Consider the following 26,943-nt stretch of genomic DNA (forward strand, 5'->3'; position numbering starts at 1 on the left):
CAAGGGCTCTAGCGGCCGCGGGGCGTGCCGCCGGCCGCAGCTCCTCCCTGAGCGACTGCAGACCCCCCCGGCGGGCGCCTTCCCTTAGCCTCTCCTCCCCGCGGCGGGGCCCGGCGAGCGGGTAGCCGCGACCGCGTCCGGGAGACACTACCCAACGGTGAGTGGGCCGGGCGCAAACACCGCTGGGCGGGGAAGCGGGCGGGCGCCGGCGGCGGCGCGGGGCGGGGCGGCGGGAGGAGCGGGAAGGGGGTGGGGCGTCGGGGCCTTGCTTCCTCCCTCAGCGCCATTTTGTGGCAGCGAGACCCGCAAATAAAGGGGAGCGCCGGGGCTGCGGCGCGGAGGAGGAGCGCGGGGGCCGGCGGCGGCGGCGCGGTCGGGCGGCCTCTGCGGCGAGAGGACAGCGCGGGGTCGGCCTATGTGACTGAGCGGGCGCCGGCGCGGCCTCCATCTGGAGAGGTAGGTGCGGGCCGCCGCCGGCCGCAGCGGAGGCGAGGACCTCCGGGTCCCCAGGCGGCTGAGGTGCGGCCGCCCGACCTCGGAAGGGGCCAACTGAGCGCAGGAGGCGGACTCGGGGTTCCCGGGCCCCCCGGCCTCCCGTTAGCCCCGCCGTCTGCCCGCTGGCAGGGACGACACTTCCGCCGTCTCGAGGCCATTTTACCTCGGTTCTTAGGGAGCCGGGGGCGAGTTGGGCGCTCCCGCGGGGCCGGCAACACCGGGAGGCCGTCCCCTCGGAGCGCGCTTCCCGTCCCGTCCCCGCCTCGGCGTCGCGGGCTCCCCCCCACCTCCCTCGGCAGGACCGTGAGGACTGGCGGCACCGACGAGCTGAGGGGAGGAAAGCCGCGTTCGTGGAGCACATTTCACATCGCGCAGTAGATTTCTACTGCAGCTGCGTTGTCTTGTAGACTTCCATTTTTAAATGAGTGCATGCTTTCTGACTAAAAAAAAAATACTGAATTCGAGGTTTTCGTGAAATTTTAAAATCTCACTTTGGATCCCTGTAAACCGTATTTTTCAATTCAGTGGGGAACACGTAGTGGAAAAATGTCCACGTTTGTTTTGATGAAGTCAGGTTGGATATTTGATCCTAAAGGACTAGGTTAAAATCCGTGATAACCGTGTTCATAAGGGAAGAAATGATCCTTTTGCCAAGATTAGAGAAAGGTAGAAAAATATTTCCATGAGCATGTTATGGTCCTGAGTTCATCTAGTTTTCTATTTCAGAATTTAGTTCCATCACTGAGGAGGATAAGTGGAAGTCACAGGTGTGTCACCACAAATTCTACCGGGTTTTTTTTTTTTTTTAATTGAAATATAGTTGATATACACTATTGTGTTAGTTTCAGGTGTATAGCAGAGTGATTATCTGTTTTACTTAAAGATTATGACCATTAAGTTTTGTATAACAGATAAACGTGTAGCCATTTAAAACCCCGTTTAAAAAAAACTATTGTGAAAATCTTTTTCAAGATGTCTAAGTGTTACACATTTACATATATCATTTAGTATCATCTGATTAGGCAAGTTGGGGAAAGAAATTGTGGCTTGTGATAAAGATGAGGTTAAATTTCAAAGGTTTGTTTCACTGTATTCCTACAGTTCTTTCAGATCTTACATTATCTTAAGCAGTTAGCTATAGCTAAGTGATCAGTATTTTCACTTCCCAGTAGCAGAACTTAGGCAAACTACCTAAATTTCTAAGTCCCAACCGACAAAAGTAATGATAATCAAGTGTATCCCAGGCACAGCTTTTTTTTTTTTTTTTAACTCAACTCATCTAATTTATAGAACTTCTCCTGTTTGAATTTTGAGTATTTTTCAGAAATGAGTTGGTATAATACAGAAAATTCATAGCCTTATGGCATGGAGAGGAGAGTTGTAATAATTATATTTGTCCGGTCCCTTACAGCACTCCGAGTCCTTTATGTTCATCTAAGTATGTATATATGTAATACACAGTTCCCCTGAAAATATTGTGTATTTTAGAGGTCTTGATCATTTTCATACAATAGAACATTATCTTGCTCTTGAAAAAAGTTTTTCTTAAAAATTTTCTGTTGGATCCTTTAGCAAAACAAGAGCTAGACAGTATTTGGTTTTATTTTTGTTTTTATTAATTATCTCCCACTACTCTTCCTCTAAAAGCCCTGTCTGATTCTTCTGCTACCCGGTGGGCTGTAACCCACCAGGCTTCTCTGTCCATGGAGTTTCCCAAGCAAGAATACTGTAGTGGCTTGCCATTTCCTTCAGGGGATCTTCTGTGACCCAGGGGTTGAACCCATGTCTCCAGTGTTGCAGGCAGATGAGCCACCGGGGGCTTAAATACATTCTAGTACTAAGCTTACTAGAACAAAACCTCTCAATGTTCCTCTAAATATATTCTAGTACTCAGCTTACTAGAACAAAACCTCTTAATATTCCTCTAAATATATTCTAGTACTCAGCTTACTAGAACAAAACCTCTCAATATTCCTCTAAATATATTCTAGTACTAAGCTTACTAGAACAAAACCTCTCAATATTCCTCTAGCAGTATATCCCATTAGATATAAAGGTGGTGCATCAGGCTAGAACTCAGTGCTATAAAGAAACGGTCTTAACTCTTGCAAATATAGTTGGTGGAATTTAATTTTTCCTAAGTGCATGTTAAAATTCTCTTAGGCTAATATCAGTATTTTATTTGAAATATATTTGTAAAGCATCTTTATGGTACTTAAAGCATTGAGATTTGTAGCACTTTGTGAGACAGGCAAAATTGGCATCCTCTTTGCTGATTTACAGACTGCAATCTAAAGAAAATGACTTGCTCAGTATCACATGCCTGATTATTACAAAGTTAAGAAAAGCTGGTCTTCCAGTTCCTAGCTAATACGGTTTCTGCTATTGTGCCTAGGTTAGTACAGTGTCAGATTTATTAGTTTCTTGCATTTAGTTATGATTAGCTTCAGCAAGGTAGTGGTTTGTTACTGAAATTGTGTCATCTGGTACGTGCTAAGTCGCTTCAGTCTTGTCTGACTTTTTGGAACCCTATGAACTACAGCCTGCCAGGCTCCTCTGTCCATGGGATTCTCCAGGCAAGAATACTGTAGTGGGTTGCCATGCCCTCCTCCAGGGGGTCTTCCCGACCCAGGGATGGAATTGTGTCTCTTGTGTCTACCTACATTGTCAGGCGGGTTCTTCACCACTAGCACCACTTTGGAAGCCCATGCCATCTGGTACTGTTTTATTGTGACGTGAAAGTCGCTCAGTTGTGTCCGACTCTTCACAACCTCGTGGACTATATAGTCCATGGAATTCTCCAGGCCAGAATACTGGAGTGGGTAGCCTTTCCCTTCTCCAGGGGATCTTCCCAACCCACAGATTGAACTCGGGTATCCTGCATTGCAGGTGGATTCTTTACCAGCTGAGCTACAAGGGAAGCCCAAGAATACTGGAGTGGGCAGTCCCTCTCTTCTCCAGTGGATTTTCCCGACACAGGATTTCGTGACTTAGGATCTTAATGCTAAGAGCCTGGGAAGCCCTGGGATATGGGATGCTAGGCACCTAGCCAACCAGAACTGAACTTAGCATCATAATGTCGTTTCTCAGGAGTAGAAGGTACTTTTGACATTCTAAACTTGAGCTATGTTATCTGTGTTATCCACATGGATAACAAACCTTTACATAAAAGTTGAAACCATGTTTTAGCCAGTCTTTTTCAACTTGCTAAGGGCAGCTAAACTGGTCAGGTTTTAACTTTTTTCTGTTTTGCTTTTCTGCATTCTCCAGTTTGCAAAGCTTGATCATTATTGAGGATGGAGGAATGGAAGAATTACCTGTCCTCGTTGGTACCAACTTTTGAGAAGCATTAAATTTGGAATCCTAACCGCCAAGTTTTTAAATTAATAGCTGTTTTAATCTGAGCCGATTACCTAGTGATTCATAGCTTTAGGTATATATTCATTTTTTTTTCTCTTCAAGATTCATGATTCAACCCCAAATAATATTTCCAGTCATTCTGTTTTTCTGATAGATTGTTCTGAGAACCTGGTATATCCATTGTCTTTATAAATCTAAAATTAACTTTAGGTGGTAATTGTGCTTGTCACTTGTGCTAAAAAAATTGCCTTGGGGAGTAATAAGTTTTATAGCACGTGTGAGGTGAAAGTTGGAATTGAGAATCATGTTCTGTTTTGATTAAATAGTTGAATGCTGATTCTTTTAAATTTTAAGCCTATTTCTAATTTGCCTTTTGTCACACTGTCCATTTAACTGTTGTGGTATATCATGGAATCTCAAGCCAAGATTGACTTTTCATCAGCTGAAGATAAGGTAGCAATTTCGTACTAAATGCTAATGCTTTGATTTCCCAAGTCATATATTCCATAGCATGTGAAATGATGTGTTACTGAGAGTCAACATACAAAACACAAACATATGTACAAAACCTGTATTTATCCCTGACTTATATTACAAATTTAGGCATTTATTTTTATAAAGAAAATCTAGATATCCCCCCTTTTTTTTTTTTTAAAGAAAATCTAGATTTCCTTTAAACAATGTGTAATTAAATTCTACCAAGTGTCAAATTTTTTAAAAAGAACATAAGCTAGTGTTAGAAGTGTAAATTACTGTTTAGAATTCTAAAAATTGGAGGTCACCAAGTAGGGGCTGCATTGGGGCTTAGAAACAGGAGCATGTTATGATCTTATCCTTGTCAGTTTTCTCCTCAGAATCTTTAAGGAGTGCTTGAGTCTTTTTTGTGGTGGCTTTTTTTCTCTCCAGTGGGAAGAAGGAAACTAACAAAATGCTTACTTTGTGACAGTTACTATGCTAAAGACTAATGTATGTCTTCAAAAATAGCACAGTAATTCTGAGCTTTGGCAGTGGTAATCCTTTTTGAGATGGGGAAAGTGAGGCTCAGAGGTTCTGCTCTTTTTTGTTTTCAAAGTCTGCACTCTCTTCAAGAAAAGTGGAGTTACTAGAACTCTCTTAATGTATTTACCAGCCCTTTAAATATCCTTTAAAAAGCAGATTAGCTTATTTGTTGTTAATTAAGCTCATGGTTTTAGGAAAAGAATGAACAAATAAACCTGGGGGAAGTGTCAGATTGTACAAGCATATACTAGTTTGTTTTTTTGTTTTTATTTTTTTATACTAGTTTTTTAAGCTGTAATTTATATTGAATATCATCCATGGAACTTTGTTTTATAACCAAAATTCTGAGTAGCTAGGGTGCCTAGTAACCAGATAGGCAAACTACCCGTCTGTAGTAGTAAATTTAGCTGTTTTCAAGCTGTCAGTCGTAGAACTCACAGTACATTCTCAGAATTTTACAGTATGGTCATCTTGGGTCATTTGGGGGGAAAAATTAGATTGTCTTATTTAGTTCAGTCTTATAATTTAAATAGTAAATGAAGCTGATTCATTTGTTCATATTTTCATTTACCATATATGTGAGTGTGTACTATGTATTGAGACATCAGCAGTGAATGAAACAGTTCTTTGATGGAGCTTATTCTATCCCTGGGGTAGACAGATAAGTATACAAAATGTCAGCTTGTGATAGGAGTTGAGAAGAAAAGTAAAGCCTGATGTGAGGGGATAGCAAGGGATTGGTTCGCGCAATGTTTGGTTTTTGTCTGTTATTGGAGTTTAGTTGATTTACAGTGCTGTTAGTTTCTGCTGTACAGCAAAGAGGGTCAGTTATACATACACATACACCACTTTTTAAAACGCTTTTCCCATGTGGGTTATTACAGAGTACTGAGTTGAGTTCCCTGTCCTATATGGTAGGTTCTTACCTGTTACCTGTTTTATATATAGTAATGTGTATATTACTGTATATACAGAGTAGGGACATAGAAGTACACATTTATATACTGTTATTGTTGTTCAGTCCCTAAGCCGTGTCCAACTCTTTGCGACTCCATGAACTGCAGCATGCCAGGCTTCTCTGTCCTTCACTATCTCCCTGAGTTTGTTCAAACTCATGTCCATTGAGTCTGTGATGCCATCCAACCGTTTCATCCTCTTTCCCTCCCTTCTTTTGCCCTCAGTCTTTCCCAGCATCAGGGTCATTTCCAGTGAGGCAGCTTTTCGCATCAGGTGGCCAAAGTATTGGAGCTTTAGCATCAGTCCTTCCTATGAATATTCAGGGTTAATTTCTTTTAGAATGGACTGGTTTGATCTCCTTGCTGTCCAAGGGACTCTCAAGAGTCTTCTCCGGCGCCACAGTTCAAAAGCATCAATTCATCAGTGCTCAACCTTCAGTTCAGTCCACTCAATCAGTCATGTCTGACTCTTTGCAACTCTATGGACTACAGTACGCCAGGCTTCCCTGTCCATCACCAACTCCCGGAGCTTACTCAAACTCATGTCCATCGAGTTGGTGATGCCATCCAACCGTCTCATCCTCTGTCATCCCCTTCTCCTCCCGCCTTCAATCTTTCCCAGCATCAGGGTCTTTTCAAATGAGTCAGTTTTCGCATCAGGTAGCCAAAGTATTGGAGTTTTAGCTTCAGCGTCACTCCTTCCAATGAATATTCAGGACTGATGTCCTTTAGGATGGACTGGTTTGATCTCCTTGCAGTCCAAGGGACTCTCAGGAGTCTTCTCCAATACCACAGTTTAGAAGAATTCTTCGGTGCTCAGCTTTCTTTATGGTCCAACTCTCAGACCCGTACATGACTACTGGAAAAACCATAGCTTTGATTATGTACTAGTGAAGTTCAAATGGCACAGTTTTTCTTGAATTTTTAAATTAAATGTGTTATTGATATTTGCCTAGTGTTTAGCTCTGGACAAATGGGGAGTTCCAAGGAAATGTTAAACTTGACATGTGGATTCTAAGAGGTTGCAGTCTAATGGAGTGAATGCATGTTAAAACCGTGCTAAAATAGAGGTAGTCAGGCCTGTGGAGTTAAACACAGTGAGGCTTTATTTCCGAGATGATTGGATTTACTAGAATCATGTTAGGATAGTCACTAAGCAGCTATCTATAACTTGCAACAGAGACCATAAACTGGGTGATAAGGGGCCTAAAGTAGGCAGGGGCCAGTTTAAAGAGAAAGAATACTGATTTTTAAAAAGTAGAAATACAGCCATCTCTTCATAGATCTTAGTTGGTTAGAGAGACTTGATCAGTTACATCCGCTCAGAAGCAAATGATACATACTCAGGTTTTTTTCATTACATGCAATGACAAGATCGTCAAAGAGGGAAGAATTAAACCAGTTAATTGATGTCATAATCAATATATAGTTTTTTTTCTCTAAAATGTACTGATGTCTTCAATTCAGTGTACTTAATCTGAAAAATCAGGGTTTAATGACAGTATAATTAAAATATTTGACGTTTGAGTTGGGATTGTATGTAATATAAAAAATGGTATTAAAGATCATCTCCTTTTGAAGAATCTCAAATAGTCACTATAAGTCAAGTAGCTTTTAAAACTCAGTTTTATACTCTGTCTCCTTTGGTTATTTTTTATTGAGGTACTGACATGACATATTGTTGACATACATTATTTTCAGGTGTACAACATAATGACTTGATATTTATATACACTGCAAGAGAAACACTCATAAATCTAGTTACCATCCATCACTGCATAGTTAAAAAATTTTTTTCTTGTGATGAAGCCTTTCAGGTTGACTCTTTTAGCAGCTTTCAAATATATAGTACCATGTTACTAACTAGTCACTGTGCTGTACATCACGTCTCCATAACGTGCTTACATCTCTTTGGTTAACTTTTTAATAGTTACAGAGTTTGTAGTAAGTAAAGGAAAAAGAAAGTTTTTAAGGGGACATTTGTGACTTTGCTACTAGAAGGGATATCTAGGAATAACAAAGAAGCTAATTTTGAGATACAAATTATTCTGTGACGTGAAGTTAAATAATGTCGGTAATGTAGGAATATTTTTATTAAGGTGGAAATACCTTCATTCCTACATTGTATAGTGGTGAATTATCATGACAGTGATAAACTTGACCTTACTATAACTATTAATTCTGTAAAAGGCAAGACTTAGCAACTGGTGTTACCCCTCTGTATCCTTTTAACAAGATGCCTGGGATACTGCCTGAGGCCAGTATCTGACTTCAGCACAGATCTGCCCTTTCTGCTGCAGGATTTGTCTTTCACAGGGCAGTTGTAAGAGTGCACTGAAAAATTGCATTTCTTTCAGTCCTTTGTGGCAACATTACAAAGAATGATCAACTTTTTTATGAGAGAATTCTTTAAAAAAAAAAAAAACCTAATGACAATAATAATGTAAGATATTAACAAAGGAGAACCTAGGTCCACAGTATACTGGAACCCTGTAATACCTTTGTAACTTTTCTGTAAATCTAAAACTCATCTAAAAGATGTGTTTTAATTAAAATAACCTAATGATTTGGTCATAACTGAGTTCAGCAATAAATTCTTTTGCAAAAGCCAGTATGTTTTGTTTCTACCTTAACTAGAAGAAAATCAGTTGACGTTTTTGTCTTTACTCCTTTTTCTAGGATTCAAGATGACCAACGAAGAACCTCTTCCCAAAAAGGTTTGCTTTCTTAGCAGTTTTTAAGCACTTTATTTGAATAATAGAGTTGAAGGGGCTGTCCGTATTGTTTGCTTGTTTTCCTCCTTGCTTTCTATCAGTTATATAGCATTGTGGGTCTGTAATGTGTGAGACATTTTATCTATATGTAATGTAGACTAAAAACATTTTCAGCCTTTGGAAAACTTGTGGCATCCCCATGATCTACTTGTAATCTTTATCATGTGACTGTTTCCAGCTTGTAGCTACAAATAATGTCAAAATAGAAAAGTATTTTACAAGATCCTCTAAGTTACTTACTTTGTTTTTCTTTCTAACTTAAATCCCTTTGGTTTTAATGCAAAGCCACTTTTATATTTAAAAAAAAAAAATAACAGCTAGATTCTACCTTTTCCGCTGAAGTTTTATTTTCTAGTCTCACTTTCCTTGTTTTATTTTCTTGTGGTAATTCAGTTTGAGCACTGTGACACACACACAAAAGAGGTTACAAAGGAATAACACTTTCTAAGAGGAATTTATAATGCAGTTGGGAAAGCAGGAATATGTGCTTACTAACCAGTGAGTATTTAAGTGAACCATTTATTGGATAGTAAACGTTATGGAAATTTTATCCTAGAAAGTCAAGTGCTTTAATAATCTGAGAATTACTGGGTGCTTTCAGTTAGGCTTAATACATTCTGCTGCAACAGTGACTTTTCCCTCTTTTGTTTCTGATAGTAACATTGACATTGTGGCAAATGCTACAATTTGAACTTTTTATGAAGAAAAGTGTTTTAATAAGGGAAATTAATAAGATTTTTATATTAATTAGGATAGGTTCTTCAGCTTTATAGTCTTCTTTTGCTTAGAGAAAACAATATTTCTCAATTTACAAAGCAGTTTCATCTTATTAGCATATTCTCATTTTTAAAATCTTTGTTTTGAAATAATTATTAATTCATCGTAAGCGGCAAAGACCTGTACAGGGAGGTTTTGTGTAGTCTTCACCTAGCCTCCTTCAGTGTTAACGTCCTGTGTGACAGGATCAAAACCAGCAGCCTGACCACTGACTGGTACAGTCCACATGCTCAGATTTCACCAGTTACATGTACATTCTGTGTGTGTGTAGTTCTGTGCAAGTTTATCACTTGTAACTTAATGTAAATACCACTGCAACCAAAATAGTTACCTGAACCATTACCACAAGCCTCTCTTATGCCACTCCTTTCTTTATAGCCACGTCCATCCTCTCCCAGTATTCTTAACTCCTGTCAACCACTAATCATTTCTTCATTTATGTAATTATACTGCTTCACAAATGGTGTACACGTGAAATGATGCTGTATTAAGTATCCTTTTAGTTTTTTCACACAGCATAATTTCCTTCAGCTTTCTCCAAGTTGTATATGCCAGCAGTCTGTTTCTTTTTATTGCTGAATCGTACTTCATGGTATCATAGTTTACCATTCACCTGTTGAAGGACATTTGGGTGGTTTCCAGTTTTTGGCCATTACAAATAAAGCTGCTCTTAACATTTTTATACAATGTTTCTGTGTGAAAATAAATTTTCATTTCTTTGGAATATGTGCTTAATAGTGCAAATTTTGGGTTGTGTGGAACATCCATTTTTAGTTTTAAAGAAACCACCAAATTACCTCCAGAGCAGCAGTATTATTATACATTCTCAGCAGCAACGTATGAACACTGTTTCTCTGCATCTTCACTCCATATTTGGTATTGCCACTATTTTTTTTTATTGTTTTAAAACTTTTAGAAAGAGCATTTGGTTTATATCTTAATTTTCTTCATAGGTTCGACTGAGTGAAACAGACTTCAAAGTTATGGCACGAGATGAATTAATTCTAAGGTAAAATATTCTTTTATCAAAAATATAAAAATCTTTCTATAGAACATTATGTTGTGATTTTATACTATAGTGTTTATACCAGATACTCTTTTGTTTTTAATGTTAACACATCTTCACATCATTTAATACACTTTTTTTCTATGGCCTGTTTCTTCACTGTATAAACATTGGGGAAAGCATAACACTTTAAAGAACTAAAGCACTAGCTTGGGTAACTTCTAGACGGACAGGTAACCTGAATTTTTTTTATTGTAGAGGGCACATATTCAGAACTCTAACTGGAGAAGCATTTGTACTTCATGTATATAACTTGGTATGGGGAAAGACACTACTCAGGAAGCTTTCAGTTTAACAAATGAATAGACTTGTTTTGATGTTGTTGGGTTTTTTTTTTTCCCTTTTCCATGTAACATGTGGAAAAGTTGTAGCCTTCAAGGGTATTCTCATGAAAGACATGCATTATTTACTGACGAAGCGAAGTTAATCGGTCTTGTGACTGTGACTTTAGTCACCATTATGGCCTTCATTTTCTTATCTGCAAGTTTAAGGAGTTGGATTAAATTACTTTTAAAGATGACAGCCAGCTCCGAATTTCTATGGTTGTCTTATAAATGTCTTACTAAAGCAGACTGTCAAGTACAGCATTGTATTAGTCATTTTTTAAATGTAAGAAATCAGAAAATGGGATCACGCATGTTTTGTGTTTTATAACTTAAATGTATTTCTTTCTGCATTTTATTACTGTCATAAGCTTTTTATGAAATAACTTTTAGATAAAAATGAAATTAATGCTTTTTAGGGCAGCCTGCAAGTTTATTAAACTTTTTCCTCTAGAAATTTCAGGGAATTTTTACTTGCTGAACTGAGTAAATTTAACAGGTTGGAAGTTGGGGGAGAGTGAAGGTGGTTTGGGCTCAGTGGTAAAAAATCTGCCTGCCAGTGTGGGAGGTACGGGTTCGATCCCCAGGTCGGGAACATCCCCTGGAGGAGGAAATGGCACCCTACTCTAGTATTTTTTCCTAGGAAATCCCATGGACAGAGGAGCCTGGCAGCCTGCAGTCTGTGGGGTTGCAAAGAGTCAGACACAACTTAGTGACTAAGCACACATGCATGCAAAATGGGGAGACACAGATGACATGCTCCATTGTTTAAGAGTCTGCTACCCTTGTTCTACTTAGCTCCTCTATTGTGCACATGCTCTTTATCTTTCTTTGCCATCGTCTCATGCATAGGATAGTTTTCCTATTGCATACCTTTATATTCCTGCACATAAAATTTAAATACTTAGTATTTTAAGTTACTCTTGCCGTTTTTTGCTGATGTAGATGCTCGTGATACACTACTCATGTGTTGATGTTCTTTTTCTGTCTCTGGTATGGTTATGACTTTTAAGTAGGTTTTTTCCCTATCTTCTTGATAAGGATGTTTGCGGTTGAGCTTTTATATTTGTCTTTTCTTCTAAAATCTTACTTTAACCTCCATAAAACATCTTTATTCATCCTGAAATATTGAATGAACTCCTCTTTGTGACCTTTGTTGTAGAGGCCATAAAAATAAGCATGCCCTTGGCCTTGTCTTTATATAGAGTGGATTAGCTTGATATTACGGAATATTTTTGTTCATTATGTTATAATGTTTATAAATCTCATAACTTGTCAAAGATTTTAAAGATTATAAAAGTATATTCTAAAATCTAAATTTTGATTAGGTGTAACTGTAGAGCAGCTTGAAACATATTTCTTCAGTAAGCAAGGTAGCAGACAGCTTACTGTCCGGAGCAGTTGCTTAAACGTAAGACTGGGGAAAGTTTGTTATCTGCAATAGTTGCCTAGAGCAACTAGTGTGTGTATATGTGTGTGTGCGCGTGCGCACGAGCATGCTCAGTCGTATCCGACCCCATAGACTGTAGCCCGCCAGGCTCCTCTGTCCATGGGATTATCCTAGCAAGAATATTGGATGGGTTGCCATTTCCTTCTCCAGAAGATCTTCAGATCTTCCTGACCCAGGAATTGAACTTGCAATTCCTGCATTTGCAGGTGGATTCTTTGCCACTGAGCCACCTGGGAAGCCCTGAGAGGGTTTTTTTTTTTTCCTTTTTTTAGTGGCTGCACTGGGTCTTTGTTGCTTCTTGCAGGCTTTCTCTAGTTGAGGAGAGCTGGGCCTACTCCAGTTTTGGTACACAGGCCTCTCATTGCGGTGTCTTCTCTCATTGTGGAGCACAGGTTCTAGGCGAGTGCAGCACGCGGGTTCTAGCGCTTGAGCTCAGTAGTTGTGGCCCATGGGCTTAGTTGCTCCGAGGTGGTGGGATCTTCATGGATCAGGGATCAAACTCGTGTCCCCTGCATTGGTAGGCAGATTCTTACCCACTGTGCCACCAAGGAAGTCCTAAAGCCTATATATTGAGGGGAGAGGAATGTAATGAAGAAAGATCCAGATAGCATGTGGCATTTATTTGCAAGTTGTTTCTGCTAATTAGATATGCTTTTGAAAAACAGTATGTTCTGGTTTTTATACTGTACAAAAAAGGACAGACCTCCTTTTTTATTACTTTGAGAGAAATCACCTTCAGTCCCTTATAATTAGGCACATTTTAAAATGCCTTTTGTTTGAGATGGACAGCATATCTGAAAAGTGGTGGTAAGTTTTTCAGTCACCTTTTATAGTCCAGGCATCATGCTGAACATCACTGATAACACTGTCCTGTATGGTGTGTGATCTGACTCATGGGAACACCTCTTGTTATATTCTCAGCAGAGAACACTTTTCTCTATTTCCATTTATCTAATGCCTATAAGTTGAAGAAGGAATAATTTTAAAGTGACTAATTTATTATGGTTTATTATGGGTTAAACTAGATTTATAATTATCTTAAAATAGGAGTGTCTGCATGTGCACTCATTCATGTCTACTCTTTGCAGCCCCATGGACTATAGTCTGCCAGGCTCCTCTGTCCATGAGATTTTCCGGGCAAAAATACTGAAGTGGGTTGCCAGTTCCCACAGCTGGGGGCCTTCCTGACCCAGGGATTGAACTGGAGTCTCTTGTGTCTCCTACATTGACAGGCGGATTCTTTACACTGGTGCCACCTGGGAAGCCCCTGTTAAAACGGGAGAGACATTAAAATCCACACAGTGGAATTCTTAGTATTTAAAGTTAATGGATGTGATTTTCTGGTATATTTAGTAAAAGCAGTTTAAACATAGCTAATGTGGATTTATTTTTGTATTAGGTGGAAACAGTATGAAGCATATGTGCAAGCTTTGGAGGGCAAGTACACAGATCTCAACTGTAAGTTTGGGTTTTAGTTTCCTGAGGACTATGTGAATATTTCCTTTTAGATTGTTGTTATAAGCACAGGATAGTTGGTTTTACTAAGTAATTTTTATTCAAGAATTTTATTAAGGACCTGTGTCCAGGCACTGTGTTTGGTGCTAGGAAGTAGAAAGATGAAGGAGACAAGATCTGTCTTCTTGAAGAGTTTATAGTCATTGGAGAAGACTGACATACCGTAATCTTAACAGTAGCATGACTTCAAACTGAACTACAATGTTCTGAGAGTGCACAGATAGGGAAATTCACAACTATTTGAAACTTTCCTTGATGTAGTCCTTCCACAGAAAAATTTGAAGCAAAGCATGAGTATTACTCTAGCAGGGGAAATGTAGAAGCAGCTGGTATTAAATGTATGATAGCTTAAATTCTAACAGTAGGATATATCTGTGTATTTATGGATTTTTCAAAAATTACTGAAAATAATAAAGTTTATAATTTTAGACCATTTTAGTCTTTGTCACTTTTCACTGAGTTTTAGAGTAACATTATTTGCGAGTGTAAAAGTTTTCCAAGTTCAGAAAGATTAATATTTTAAGATCTCAGTTATTGTATAATTATGGTATAATCCATAGAAGTTGTGAGTAGTGTTGTTTAATGGCTGAGTCATGTCTGATTCTTTTGGGACCCCATGACCTGTAGCCCTCCTAGCTGCTCCTGTCAGTGGGATTTCCCAGGCAAGAATACTGGAGTGGGTTGCCATTTCTTACTCCAGGAGGTCTTCTAACCCAGGGATCTAACCCACATCTCCTGCCTTGGCAGGTGGATTCTTTACCAGTGAGCCACCAGGGAAACCCCTATGAAAGCTTAAAGTAATAATTAGCTGTGCATTTATGGTCATGTTTATATTGATTAGGTTTAACAATACTAATCAGGACTCTGTGAATACTTTGTAGTATAAACAAATGCAAATAGTGGAATTTCCTGTCTTTTTTGGGAACAGATTAGACTATAACAGCATAATTCATCTAGTATTAAGTGGTTGTGGACCAGTTTAAAACCACTAACTCTTGAAAAAGCACTCATGATCAGGAATGAAATTTGTTGTCATAAAAGTTTAGTTTAGGATAGAAACTAAAGACTTAAATTTTTTTACCATGGTTTTTATTATCCTTGACAAAGGGAGTCAGAACTTTCATTTGGTTAATTCAGTTTGATCTTTAAATTATGTTTCATGATGTTTTGGGATTTTTTTCCTTTTAATCATCAGCTAATGATGTAACTGGCTTAAGGGAATCTGAAGAAAAACTAAAGCAACAGCAGCAAGAATCTGCACGCAGGGAAAACATTCTTGTAATGCGACTAGCAACCAAGGAGCAAGAGATGCAAGAGTGTACTGTAAGTATTTCATATGTTTTAAGCATTTATGAGGGTTTGGGTTTTGGTTCACATTATTTTGTGTGTTAACTCACATCAAGTTAATTATAATTAATACTAATTATACATGCACATTTTGTTAAGGTAGATGTAAAATTCTGATAGATAACTTCTCATCATTGGATTTAAAGTAATTTTTTGTGGCCAAGAAGTCAGAAGTTGAAGTTATTCTCTGAAATCTCCATAATTTATGAGAATTAGTATATTGGTTCAGATATTTTTAAGTAATATAATACCTGAGGGTATAAGCACTGTTTACTCATTTTAGTTGGCAAGTTTTCTCGTTCATTTCTCCTTCATTGTCTTATCTCTTTCTACAGAAAACTAAGTATCAGTTTTTACTGTGTCTCCTTTTAATTGTTAACACCTTTCATTTGTACTGTTTGCCATGTCTACATATATCTGAAATCTAGTGACTTATTTGCTCCTTTAACCCTGGTTGATTTAGACTCAGTGTTGTCTTCATCAACAGCCTTAGCCTTTGTTTCAGTGTTTGTATATGTAAGTTACATAAGATAGAGGCAGCTCTGTCCCTGTTGTTTTTTATTACTTTTGTTTTTTTCATTTTCTGGCCATGCCACACAGCTTGTGGAATCAGACTTCCCTGATAGCTCAGTTGCTAAAGAATCCGCCTGCAGTGCAGGAGTCCCCAGTTTGATTCCTGGGTCAGGAAGATCCGTTGGAGAAGGGATAGGCTACCCACTCCAGTATTCTTGGGTTTCTCTTGTGTCTCAACTGGTAAAGAATCCGCTTGCAATGTGGGAGACCTGGGTTCGATCCCTGGGTTGGGGAGATCCCCTGGAGAAGGGAAAGGCTACCCACTCCAGTATTCTGGCCTGGAGAATTCCATGGACTGTATAGTCCATGGGGTCACAAAGAGTCGGATACAACTGAGCGACTTTCACTTTCAACCAGGGACTGAACCCAGGCCCCTGCCGTGAAAACGTTGAGTCCTAACCTTCTGTGCCACAAAGGAATTCCCTATTGTTTCTAATCCTAAAAGCTGCAGTTTTCTTGAATTTTTGTGTAATCTCCATTTGATAGATAGTTATTAAAATCTAATGCATAAGGCAGTATTCTGGTCATCGGAAGTTAATAGTCTGTGGGGCACACTTCTATTTCTTTTCCTCCTCGTCGCCAATAAAATGTTCTTTAGGACTTAATCACAGTCTTTATTCTTCCTGTGTAGACATTGTCCACATTTGTACAAGTCTTCAGTCCCTCTTTCTTCACTTTTTCAAAATGACTTCTTTACCTGTTAACTTTGCTAAAGAAAAGAGTAGCCTGTTTTATTGTCTCTTATCTTTTCAGCGCTCCTTTTGTTTCTATCAGTTACTTTCCATCTTCACTGCCACTACATTTTTTCTGTAAGGTCATTGTATTAAGAAAATTACCTTTCTCATCACTCTTACGTCTTCACTTTCCCCAACTTTGGTTTTTGGCATTCCCTCTTTTGACTTTTTTTAACTTAGGTACTTCGTTCAAAGAAATCTTAACAACATTCTCAGTATAAGGGGTTTTGTTTCGTTTTTTGTAACACCCCTCCAATTTTTTTCCTCTTGGGATTTTCATATCTAATGGCATGAGTAGTACTACTCAAGTGCTGAGTCCCAAAACCGGTTAATTCTTTCTTTTTGTGATATTTAGGGTTCTAGGTTCACCCTTTATCACTAATAGTTTTAGGTTTCCCTGTTGACGTGGCACTGTGCTAGGTGCTAGCACATGCAGAGGATGGGTCTCACCTTCCAGTGCGGGCACCTGGCGGGAGTGTGAGCAGGCGGTGCTGATGGCAGCGTCTCACAGAACCAGTGCGTCTCCATTTCTGTCTCTTGAGTCCTCCCTACTCTTGACATCCTGGTCCAGGCACTTCTTAACCACTTACCTGGACGGTATGTGCTATTGACTCACCTCAGCGATTCTACAGCCATCCCATATACACTGGCAGTTTCGATCAGTTTATTCCTAATCTAAGCCTTTGGTGCTGCCTCTTCACCCTTCTGTCATCTCAACCTAGATGTAAGATTTTTTTTCCAAGTAGAACCTAACTTTTTCCAGCCACATTTTTTTTTTCATTACAGCTGTTCTCTGCATATTCCAGCTGAAGCACTTACTGATCTTTCAGTTAGAACACAGTGAGGTTTTGCAGAAGGGGCAGCAGGAGCAAAAATCACAAGGAAATTGCAAGCTTATAGTAGCAGATGAGGGCAGTTCATTTTGTAAACTTTTAAAATTCCTTAAGCTAAAAGAAAGAAAATTAGTTCTGTTTGCTTGGTGAAGTAGTAATTAAGTATAGCCTAATTCTCTTAGTATATTTTTATCTTTTACTAAATTTATGTTAGACATTAATAGCTGTTTAGGAAATGTTTTTTTTAATCCTATTTAAGGTTGAGAATGGAGTGGGAGTGTGAAGAAAGTGATGCATTTAATGCTTTATTAGCATTAAATAGTTTATTACTGTATTTCATGTTTTAAAACTGTGCTGACAGTACAACCAGAGTTGAAATTGAAGGTTTTATATATAAGTAGAGGTATTTGGTATGGTGGGAAAAGCCTTAGACTGGGAGTTAGGAAGCTTGAGAATAAGAATTCTAGATCCAGTACTGGCATTGAACTAATTGTGTCCTTGAACAATTGGCTTCTTTAATCTCTCAAAACTAAGCAGTTTGGACCAGGTCAGTCACCTTCCAGCTTTACAATGCTGTGATTCAAATCTGCTTGGAGGGAAAAAAGTGAATATATGCTTAATTTTGGGTTAAGGTGCTATTTATAAAGCTGTAATGCCAGCTCATGTAAATATGTAAGTACTATGTATTTTTAATTTTAGAAATGCAAATATGTTTTAAATTGTAATCTTGTACCTGGTGTAATGTTAGGGAACAGTTTCCCAAAAGCACAGATTTGTATGAGTAAATCACTATACTCTTAAATAATTAATATTTTAAACTTTGCCTTTTTTTTCCCCCCAATGGGCATCAGCACATTTAATAAATACTACAGTGGGGTTTTTTTTGTTTTTTGGTACTGTTTTGATTGCCAACCTGTAGTCTCCTTATATTTAAAATTTCCAAATATGGAATGCAGTCAAATGGCCCTTTTTCCTGCGTGGATAACCTTAAATGGTTTTGTAAGTGTTCTCTTTTGTGGGTTTTTTTGTTTTGTTTTGGAGTTTTTCTGCTGCAAGGCTTGTGGTATCTTACTTCTCTGACCAGATATTGAAATCAAGCCCTGGCAGTGAAAGCAACTGAGTCCTAACCACTAGATTGCCAGGGAATTCCTAAATAGCTATTTTTAATTTGTACTTTTTTTTAGAGGATCTTAAGATAGAAGGGAGAGGGGCTTAGTAAGCAAGTTGGTAAACCAGTGAACAGAAAGGGATTTTATCTCATCTTCTTAGGTATGTTTCCTTTGATTTGGTAGTAATGGGGTTGTTTTGCTTTGCACAGACTCAGATCCAGTACCTCAAGCAAGTCCAGCAGCCTAGCGTTGCCCAACTGAGATCAACAATGGTGGACCCAGCGATCAACTTGTTATTCCTAAAAATGAAAAGTGAACTGGAACAGACTAAAGACAAACTGGAACAAGCCCAAAATGAACTGAGTGCCTGGAAGTTTACGCCTGATAGGTAAACAAATCATACTCCCCAGTCAAGACTTCCCTGACAGTCCCACTGCGAGAAAGCTGTGGTGGGACAGCCACGTACTCGTTTCCACACCAAGACTCAGACTTTTTGAGCCAAAAAGCCACATTCTTATACTATCCAGCTTGTAAAGGTTAATGTAAAACTTACCAGATGAACCTTGTGTTTCAGCTTTTTTCTCTTACCCCTCCCCTTGCTTCAGAGGCCTGATGGCGTCGGACTATTCCGAAGAAGTGGCCACCTCCGAAAAATTCCCCTTCTAGAACATGTAGACACTTGAGAAATGTTTCTGTTTGAAGAAAATAGAGGGAGAAACAGAAGTCTTAAGTCTGTGGCACACTGTGTCTTCAGACAGTTTGGAGGAATGAAAACCTAGAGATTTAAAACCATGAATTGAACATGTAAAATTCCAGTAAATGTAAAGATGGAATATGCATCGCTCTTAACCTTGAGCATAGTGACTTAGAGACACTGTATATCAGTTTTGCCAATAAGACTGTGGACTTCGTGATTGTTGTTGAACTTCTGGGTCACACTCAAACGAGGTGAATTTTGCCTTTAAAGGGTTTATTTGCCAAGAACCAACTTAATAGTCATGAGTGAATCAAATAGATGTCAGTACAAGTAGTTCATCTATTTAACCATTTCGTTTGGGGCTCTATATTACTTGATTGAGCCTTAAATCAATGTGGTTTTACTCAATGATTTGTTCTTTGAATGGTTGCTAATACTGTAGATAATCTTACTGAGGACTGTACAAACATGAAGGTGTGGTGTCAAACTTCAGGTTTTAAACTGTTTGAAGCGTTATAAACATTCATTTCACAACTAGATTGTATAAGGATATTGGCTGTGATGAGACTCACTGCGTTATTTTTTTCAGTAGTGAAATTTATTAAATCCCCATTCCATTCAACAGGCACATGTTGAAAGAGCATTGTCGTTGGTGTTAATGGGGGAATGTGTTCCTTCATTGTATTTGGGCCTTTTGTATTGCACTCTTGATATTAAATTAAATGTGCCTTGAAATAGTTGTTTTTTTTTTTTTAAGTTCAAGGATTACTATGATGTTTTTGTTGTACTTTTAACATTTTGATTGGGGGGCGCTGTGGAGAGCAGATTGATTCGAAAAAATTGTTGCTGTGCTCTTCAAAGTGAAGGAAAAGGCTCTGTGTCTCATTTTTTAAAGACCTACTTTTTTCCAGCTGGTATCATAAAAAAACAAAGAGACTTGACACTTGTTGCTTTTTGACACCTTGTCCCAGGATATTGCAGTAGAAATTAATGTGGGACAGCTTTGCAGGGTGCCTGCCAGAAGATTGGGGACAGAATATATTGGAACTGTGGGCTGGCCTAAGTGAGACATTTTGTGAATTGAAAAAAAGTATAGTGATCATTTCTAGCAAATTCATTTGCTCATTTAGATAAATGAGGCATTTTCTTCATGCTTCCATCCAATCCTGGAGGTGAATTTTTTCGTCAGATCATTCTATAAGTCACCAATTCGAATTTTCACTTGGTGATAATGGAGTCTAAGATGAGTGGAAGATAAAATGTTCCAGATTGTCCCAACGTTTAAGTGCAGTTTTAACAAGGGTGACTTAAGTTCTCTCTTAATCATTCCAATCAATTGTAAGTATCTCGTATGTCTGTACTTGAGGGAACTGATTGTGGGGCAGAGGGCGGGTTGAAGAAGTGGTTTGTGTGACTTCACAGCAAGAAATCCGCTTCTAGGAGTCTCACTGTTTGTGGGGGTTGGAGGGTAAGTAATTATGTCTGTTTGAAATTAGCTTATGGTACCCGAATTAAGGCTTTTGTATATATTTTATACCATTAAAGATCACAGTAGAAGTGGCCTACATATTCTCAGTAGGTCAAGAGATAATTAATTCATAAAAGGTATTATGTACTCAAATGTAGCCAAGCATTTTTCTTTGCCACTTAAGTAACAGTCATGTTGAGGTGGGTTTTTTCTTTCTTATTGTTAAAACCATTTAAATAATAAGATAACACATGCTCATGTATAAGATTGAAACAGTGTAAAGAAAAGTAGAGGTGTAAAATAAGTTTTACTCCTGGGTGACCTTCCCCTCCCCCTTTTTATTCCCCAGGAATAGTGACCATTTTTAAATTTCTTGGGTATCAAGATAATTTGTATGCATATACAGTAATTATATGTGTATTGGTTTTAAAGAAATGCAGGCATGCATATGTACATATAGATGATTTGTAGCATGACTTTCCCCAGGCCCACTTTATCCTTGGGCTTTTTTTCCATTTTTTAGTATATTTAGGTTACTTACCATTTTTAATGGTTGTATATTTTCATTGTATTAATTTATTTTAACCACCTATAATTGGAATTTTGTAAAAAGTAAACTATAAGCTAGAGTTCATTGGGTGGTATAACTGCATCATTAATTTGAAACAAATAGTGCTCAATCAATACTCTGTCTGGAATAATTCAAATAGAATGGGTTGTGTGGGTTTTGTTTTTCAGTTTTTCATTGTTTAAATTTTGAGAGAGAATGATGCCCTGAATTATGTTGTCCACATTAGTTAAAATATTTCATGCATGTGACAGTGTGTATATTTTAGAATAGTTACAGGGAGATGTTGCAGAATTTTGACAGTTTTCAGTTTGCATTTATAAAGTTAGTTGTATGTACCCCTTCAGAATACCCTCATCCCTTCCCCTTGATAACAAAGCAGTGTACAGTGTCCATTCCTTCTCTTAAGTTATTTTCTACTTTTTTCTTTGTGAGTTATTTGATTTTTAGCAATAGGTTAGAATATTTTTTAATTAAAAAAAAATTACTCCAGAGCCAAGTTTCTTGAAATTAGATTCTTACCGTTTTTTGTGACACAATGAACACAACACAGATTTTACACAACATAGTAAAGTGGCATAAAATTACAAAATGTTTAAAGAAAAGATTCAGTGAAGATTTGTTTTAATCATTTTAGAAGTGATAGGATTATTTTAGAACAGACATTTATTAAAAGGCTCGACTTCATAAATGAAATATTTTTGCATTAGAATTTGGTACTTTTTATGAGGTTAAGTCGGGTCACAAATTACTCTGCTGCTTTTACAATTGTGTTTAAAAAATTGATAAAAAAGATTTCTCAGGTTAGTTGGTAGACACTGATGTTTTCACAAGAAAACAGAGTTGGGGGAGCATAGGCAGTGAAGTGGAAGGAAGGCCGCTGTCTCTGATGATGGTGCCTATTTCTTAATTCCTCGTTTGGTTTCTGAACTCTAATTCAGTAGAGGCTAAAGTCTGAGGATGCTAATAGGAAATAGGGGAAATCTGGAGCTGTGATAGCAACAAACAGCTATCAGCTAATACAGGTGCCATGTAGTGAGGGAACCCTTCCCACATTCTAACTCGTTTTCAGGTGAGGCTGCTTTGTGCAATAGTAACCCAGGATTTGGGCCTCCTGGTGGCTCAGTGGTAAGGAATCCCCTGCCAGTGCAAGAGATGCGCATTCGATCCCTGGGTGGGGAAGATGCCCTGAAGAAGGAAATGGTAACCCACTCCAGCTCTCTTGCCTGGAAAATCCCATGGACAGAGGGGCCTGGTGGGCTACAGTCCAAGGGGTCACAAAAGAGTCAGATACGGCTTAGTGACTAAACACTACCACCAACCACCAGGTTTTACTTCAGATATGTGTAAGGAAAATACATCACAAACTTTTACTTGAATCACATTGGGTTAAAACATGTGCTATTGATAAAAGAAATCTTGCATCACAAACCCCAATAACTGTCTCAGTAAAACTTGACTGCTTTCCTTTAGTGTCAGCATTAACAATAGAAATGATCACTTTTTTAAAGAGTTCTGATTTAAGCATACAATTGTGATGTTACTTAAGAGATTTGAAAAGGGAGTTTGATATTCTTATGATAAAGTTCAGAATGATCTTACTGATTAAAAATTTTTTTTGCTGACACTGTTCTTTTAATGGGCTTTGATTTGCCCGATACATTACTTCACAATGCATCTCCTTATTAGTAATATGTAGAGGATGAACCTTGATTGATTTTTGCAACTTCTGTTATGTATGCATGTAGAAAGTATGACAGTCCTAATTTGGCAGATATTCACATATTTGCATTATTTATGCTAAGTAACCCCAATCTTATTTTTGTGTCCTAAGGATAATCTTTTCAACATGAATAGAATCTTCACCATATATCAGTATTAAAATTTCAAAAACTTATATCCCAGTTTAAGACAGCTCAAAAAAAAAATATATATATATCATATAAAGTTAAATGAGGGATTGATAAATAGAAATAGTCTTGAGGCTTTTTAAAAACAATTACTGAACAGGCCTCACTTAATGCAATAAACGTTCTTGTGGGAACTGCCTATTAAGAGGCATCCTTATAAACACTGGTCTAGCAAGAATTTACTCTCATTTGTGTATTTATAGGTACTGATTTTATATATTAGGTAGAAGTTTACATTGTGGTTGTTGTTGCATTTACCCTTTCAAGAACTTTTCTGTTCCATAAACCTAAGTACCTTAGAGTTTTATTAATACTGATATATTTGAAATGTGTGTCAAATAACTGGCATATTTCTATTTAAAATTATAATTTGGGATAAAAGTAGATTTCAGAATCAATTATAATGTAATAGAAACAAAGTAGCCACTTAGGTACTTTTTCTTCAGGTTTTATCTTTGCTGCTGTATTGGCAAAATACTGAAATGTACAAGATTGATGTGTCCGGAAAAGCCGATGGTAACTGTAGGCAGTGTCCTGCTGTGACATAGAGTTATGTTCTGTATGTGTTATATCTGTTGCTGTAATAATTTCAGACAAAGAAGGTTGTTGAGAATTTGTCTTCATTTTGTGATGAATGGCTCTTTCCTTTGCAGCCAAACAGGCAAAAAGTTAATGGCGAAGTGTCGAATGCTTATCCAGGAGAATCAAGAGCTTGGAAGGCAGCTGTCCCAGGGACGTATTGCACAACTTGAAGCAGAGTTGGCTTTACAGAAGAAATATAGTGAGGAGCTTAAAAGCAGTCAGGATGGTAAGGGGACTTCTGAAAAGTTTGGTTACCTTTGCACTGGCTTTAAAATACTGCCAGGCATGAGTATTATAGATTAGAGTCTGTTTATGCTAATCTCTACCAATGGTTCTATGAAATTATAAGTGAAATATTTCCAGTTGAGTCAACAAACAAAGCCATTTAATTTAGTGGTGGCTCCCCCCTACCCCCCAGTTGGTTGTTGTGCAAATTTCATAAGTTTTTGTTCTTTTTTAGGGGTGGGGTTTGGAAAGACAGAAGGGCTTTTGTATTAATAAAGCATTATGTAGCTATATAAGTTTACATTCAGTATTTAAAAGGATATATTCAGTGCTTAATATCTTCACTTAACTGATTTCTGTAAGTGTAGATCTTGAAAGTATTTGGCCATGTCCAGGGATCTAAAAATATATAATTGATTGTGGACGAATTCCCTAGTGGTCCAGTGGTGTGGACTCAAGTACTTCAGCACCTGGGCCAGGTTCCATCCCTGGTCAAGTAACTCAAGTTCCTGCAAGCTGCGAGGCATGGCCAAAAATAAGAAATAAATACAGAGATTCTGTTCAGTGAGTAAGATGTAATATATATTTGCCCAAAGAAATGGAGCTTGTCAGCCACCATGCTGGTCTAGGACAGCTGCATGCATGCTCCTTCTCCTTTGTGAAGAAAATTAGTAAGAAAAACACCCAATCCCTCTAAAGATTAACGTAATTGCAACTTTGCAGTTAATTGCAAAGAAGGTCAGTAGTCAGTATCTTTAAAACGGCCTCTTCAAAGTGATGGTTTTTAGCTCTTGCTATTTGTAAATACAGTAAATAGGAGTCTTTTGTATAGTAGTGAAGGAACTCCCCCACCCCAAGACCTTTTTAGAACTTTATAGACAACTGTATTTTTATCAGTTTTAAGAGTTATTTTTTCTGAATTTTGTTCTTGAATGTGGAATAATCCTTGCCGACAGCATAGGCTTCTTTGGAGTGTTGGAATCAAGGGCTTCCCCAGGGACTACACCTGCTGTGGAGCTGAACATTGGCTAGGAGGGTGAGGAGTAAGGAAGGGGCCAGGCTTGTGGGCCGATAGTCAAACAGACATGGAACAGATTTTGTGGGCTGTAACCAGTTTTATGTAGCCAGATAGTTTGGATCATTGTAAACTTGGTTGCTTTTATATATTCAGGCTTTTGCTTTCTCTCACAAATAAATTTGTTCTTGAATGGCTGTTTTAAAATTCCAAGCAAAATTTTAAAATATTCTTTTGTGATTTTAGAATTGTATTTGTTTACTTAAACATTTATTGACTGCCTAGCTTTGTGCAGACACTAAGAAGTATTTTTAAATATATTGTACGAGATATTAAAGTAGGTTTGACTCTCCTTTGCACAGAACTGAATGACTTCATCATTCAACTTGACGAAGAAGTAGAGGGTATGCAGAGTACCATTCTAGTTCTTCAGCAACAACTGAAGGAGACGCGCCAGCAGTTGGCCCAGTACCAACAGCAGCAGTCTCAAGCCCCAGGCCCGAGCACCGGCAGGACTACGTCTTCTGAGCCTGTAGGACAGGCAGAGGCCACAGGTAAAGACTGCAGTCGTCTGGCCAACGGACCAAGTAATGGCAGTTCCTCCCGGCAGAGGACGTCTGGGTCTGGATTTCACAGGGAGGGGGACACAGCCGAAGATGACTTTCCTTCTTCGCCAGGGAATGGGAATAAGGCCTCCAGCAGCTCGGAGGAGAGAACTGGCAGAGGTAGTAGTTACGTAAACCAACTCAGTGCGGGGTATGAAAGTGTAGACTCTCCCACGGGCAGTGAAAACTCTCTCACACACCACTCAAATGACACAGACTCCAATCATGACCCGCAAGAGGAGAAAACCGTGAGTGGGAAAGGTAACCGAACTGCGGGTTCCCGCCACGTTCAGAATGGTTTGGACTCAAGTGTAAATGTACAGAGTTCAGTTTTGTAAAAAAAAAAATTTCCAGCGAATTTTTATACAGTGTCATTTAATTTGGAAGAGGATACTGTCCAGTTAATTAACGCATACTTTTGTCACAATTTGCCTTTTTTGTGGGTGGTTTTTTTTTTTGTTTTTTTTTTTCTTTTTTTTTTCCCTTTCTTCTTTGCTTCAATACCTCTGCCACTTTGGAAATTGTAACAGTTAATTACTTTGAATGTTGCTAAAAGGACATTTTGTGTAGGGTCAGGTTATTTTTATATGAGTTAATGTGAAGTTGTAAATGGAACTCTTTCCTTAAAGTATAACACAGTGATGTCTGTGTGAATCTGTGTCTACCCTAGAACCTGTGCTGTGTGAGGGCATTCTTACTCATGCTGTTACTATGCTTATGCACCATTCAGACTTGTCAGAGTAGATGTGGGTTTATGACTGCCAAGTTTGCCCAGTACAGTAGTTTTATCACTAAAAGTTGGACTTGTTGAAGGAGTCCTATAGTAGTTTCAGTGTTAGATACAGTTTTTCCCACCATACATCTGTGCATTTTCTCTTTAGGTGATTGAATGTTTAAGAAATTTGTGTGCATAGTTACTCAGTTTTTATGAATTGTTGTATCCTGTTAATGCATATTGCTCTGTGACTCCAGTATATCTTACCTGTACTGACCAAACTTAAATAAAGATTTTTATTGTAACTCCTTACATTAGTTGGTTTTTTGTGTTTGTGTGTGTGTGTTTAGCATTTGTCATTTCTTTTCATTGAATAGCTCAATGTTTGCTCATTTTTCCACATACCACAAAGGTGGAACTTAAGTCCATTCATAAATTTAATTGTGAACTTAATTAAAAAAAAATTTTATCCCTTGTTTCGGGAAATGAACTTGTAAGTGGAAGACTACACTTTGTTTTTTTCCTGACTTGTACAAATAATTGTTAAAATATTTGAAAATTCAGAAAAGTGTAAAGAAGGAAATAGTCACCTACGTATTTGTTAGGTTTTAATTGAAAAAGTAGGCTTTGTGAAATGATTTCAGGTAATTAGGTATCATGTAGTCAGTGATGTTTTAAAATATTGTTCACTTATACGGATTTGTACTAATAACATCTGCTAATATTATGTAATAACAGTGTGGAGTGTTAGAATGAAGGCGAAATGTTTTAAAGAGGTAAGACAGTTTGCTTCATTTCCTGTCATGTTTTAAACATTAAGTATCAAGGTCCAGTTGGGGTCGGGAGG

At 38.1% G+C, this 26,943-nt stretch overlaps 1 protein-coding gene across 4 annotated transcripts; it reads left to right on the top strand.

The window, feature by feature from the left end:
• The first annotated feature begins 20 nt into the window (after positions 1-20).
• LOC122433928 (WT1 associated protein) lies at positions 21-26,408 on the top strand. 4 transcript variants are annotated; one of them, XM_043457011.1, is made up of 9 exons: positions 260-456; positions 3,766-3,928; positions 8,490-8,527; positions 10,315-10,370; positions 13,600-13,658; positions 14,911-15,038; positions 18,521-18,699; positions 23,608-23,762; positions 25,139-26,408. In XM_043457011.1, exons 3-9 carry the CDS (start codon positions 8,498-8,500, stop codon positions 25,717-25,719), a joined length of 1,188 nt encoding a protein of 395 aa, XP_043312946.1. In that variant the 5' UTR covers positions 260-456; positions 3,766-3,928; positions 8,490-8,497; the 3' UTR covers positions 25,720-26,408. The 4 variants fall into 4 exon arrangements, with proteins under 4 accessions (XP_043312947.1, XP_043312946.1, XP_043312945.1 ...); XM_043457012.1 differs by lacking the exons at positions 260-456; positions 3,766-3,928 and adding an exon at positions 21-157; XM_043457010.1 differs by lacking the exon at positions 3,766-3,928.
• The last annotated feature ends 535 nt before the right edge of the window (positions 26,409-26,943 follow it).

The sequence above is a fragment of the Cervus canadensis genome, chromosome 33 (genome assembly GCF_019320065.1).
Source record: "Cervus canadensis isolate Bull #8, Minnesota chromosome 33, ASM1932006v1, whole genome shotgun sequence".
Classification (NCBI taxonomy): Eukaryota; Metazoa; Chordata; class Mammalia; order Artiodactyla; family Cervidae; genus Cervus; species Cervus canadensis.

Coding starts and splice junctions, on each gene's coding strand:
- LOC122433928 (XM_043457012.1), top strand. CDS start 8,498: ATGACCAACGAAGAACCTCTTCCCAAAAAG. Junction 13,659..14,910: donor CAAGTACACAGATCTCAACT/GTAAGTTTGGGT, acceptor TTTAATCATCAG/CTAATGATGTAACTGGCTTA. Junction 23,763..25,138: donor GCTTAAAAGCAGTCAGGATG/GTAAGGGGACTT, acceptor TCCTTTGCACAG/AACTGAATGACTTCATCATT.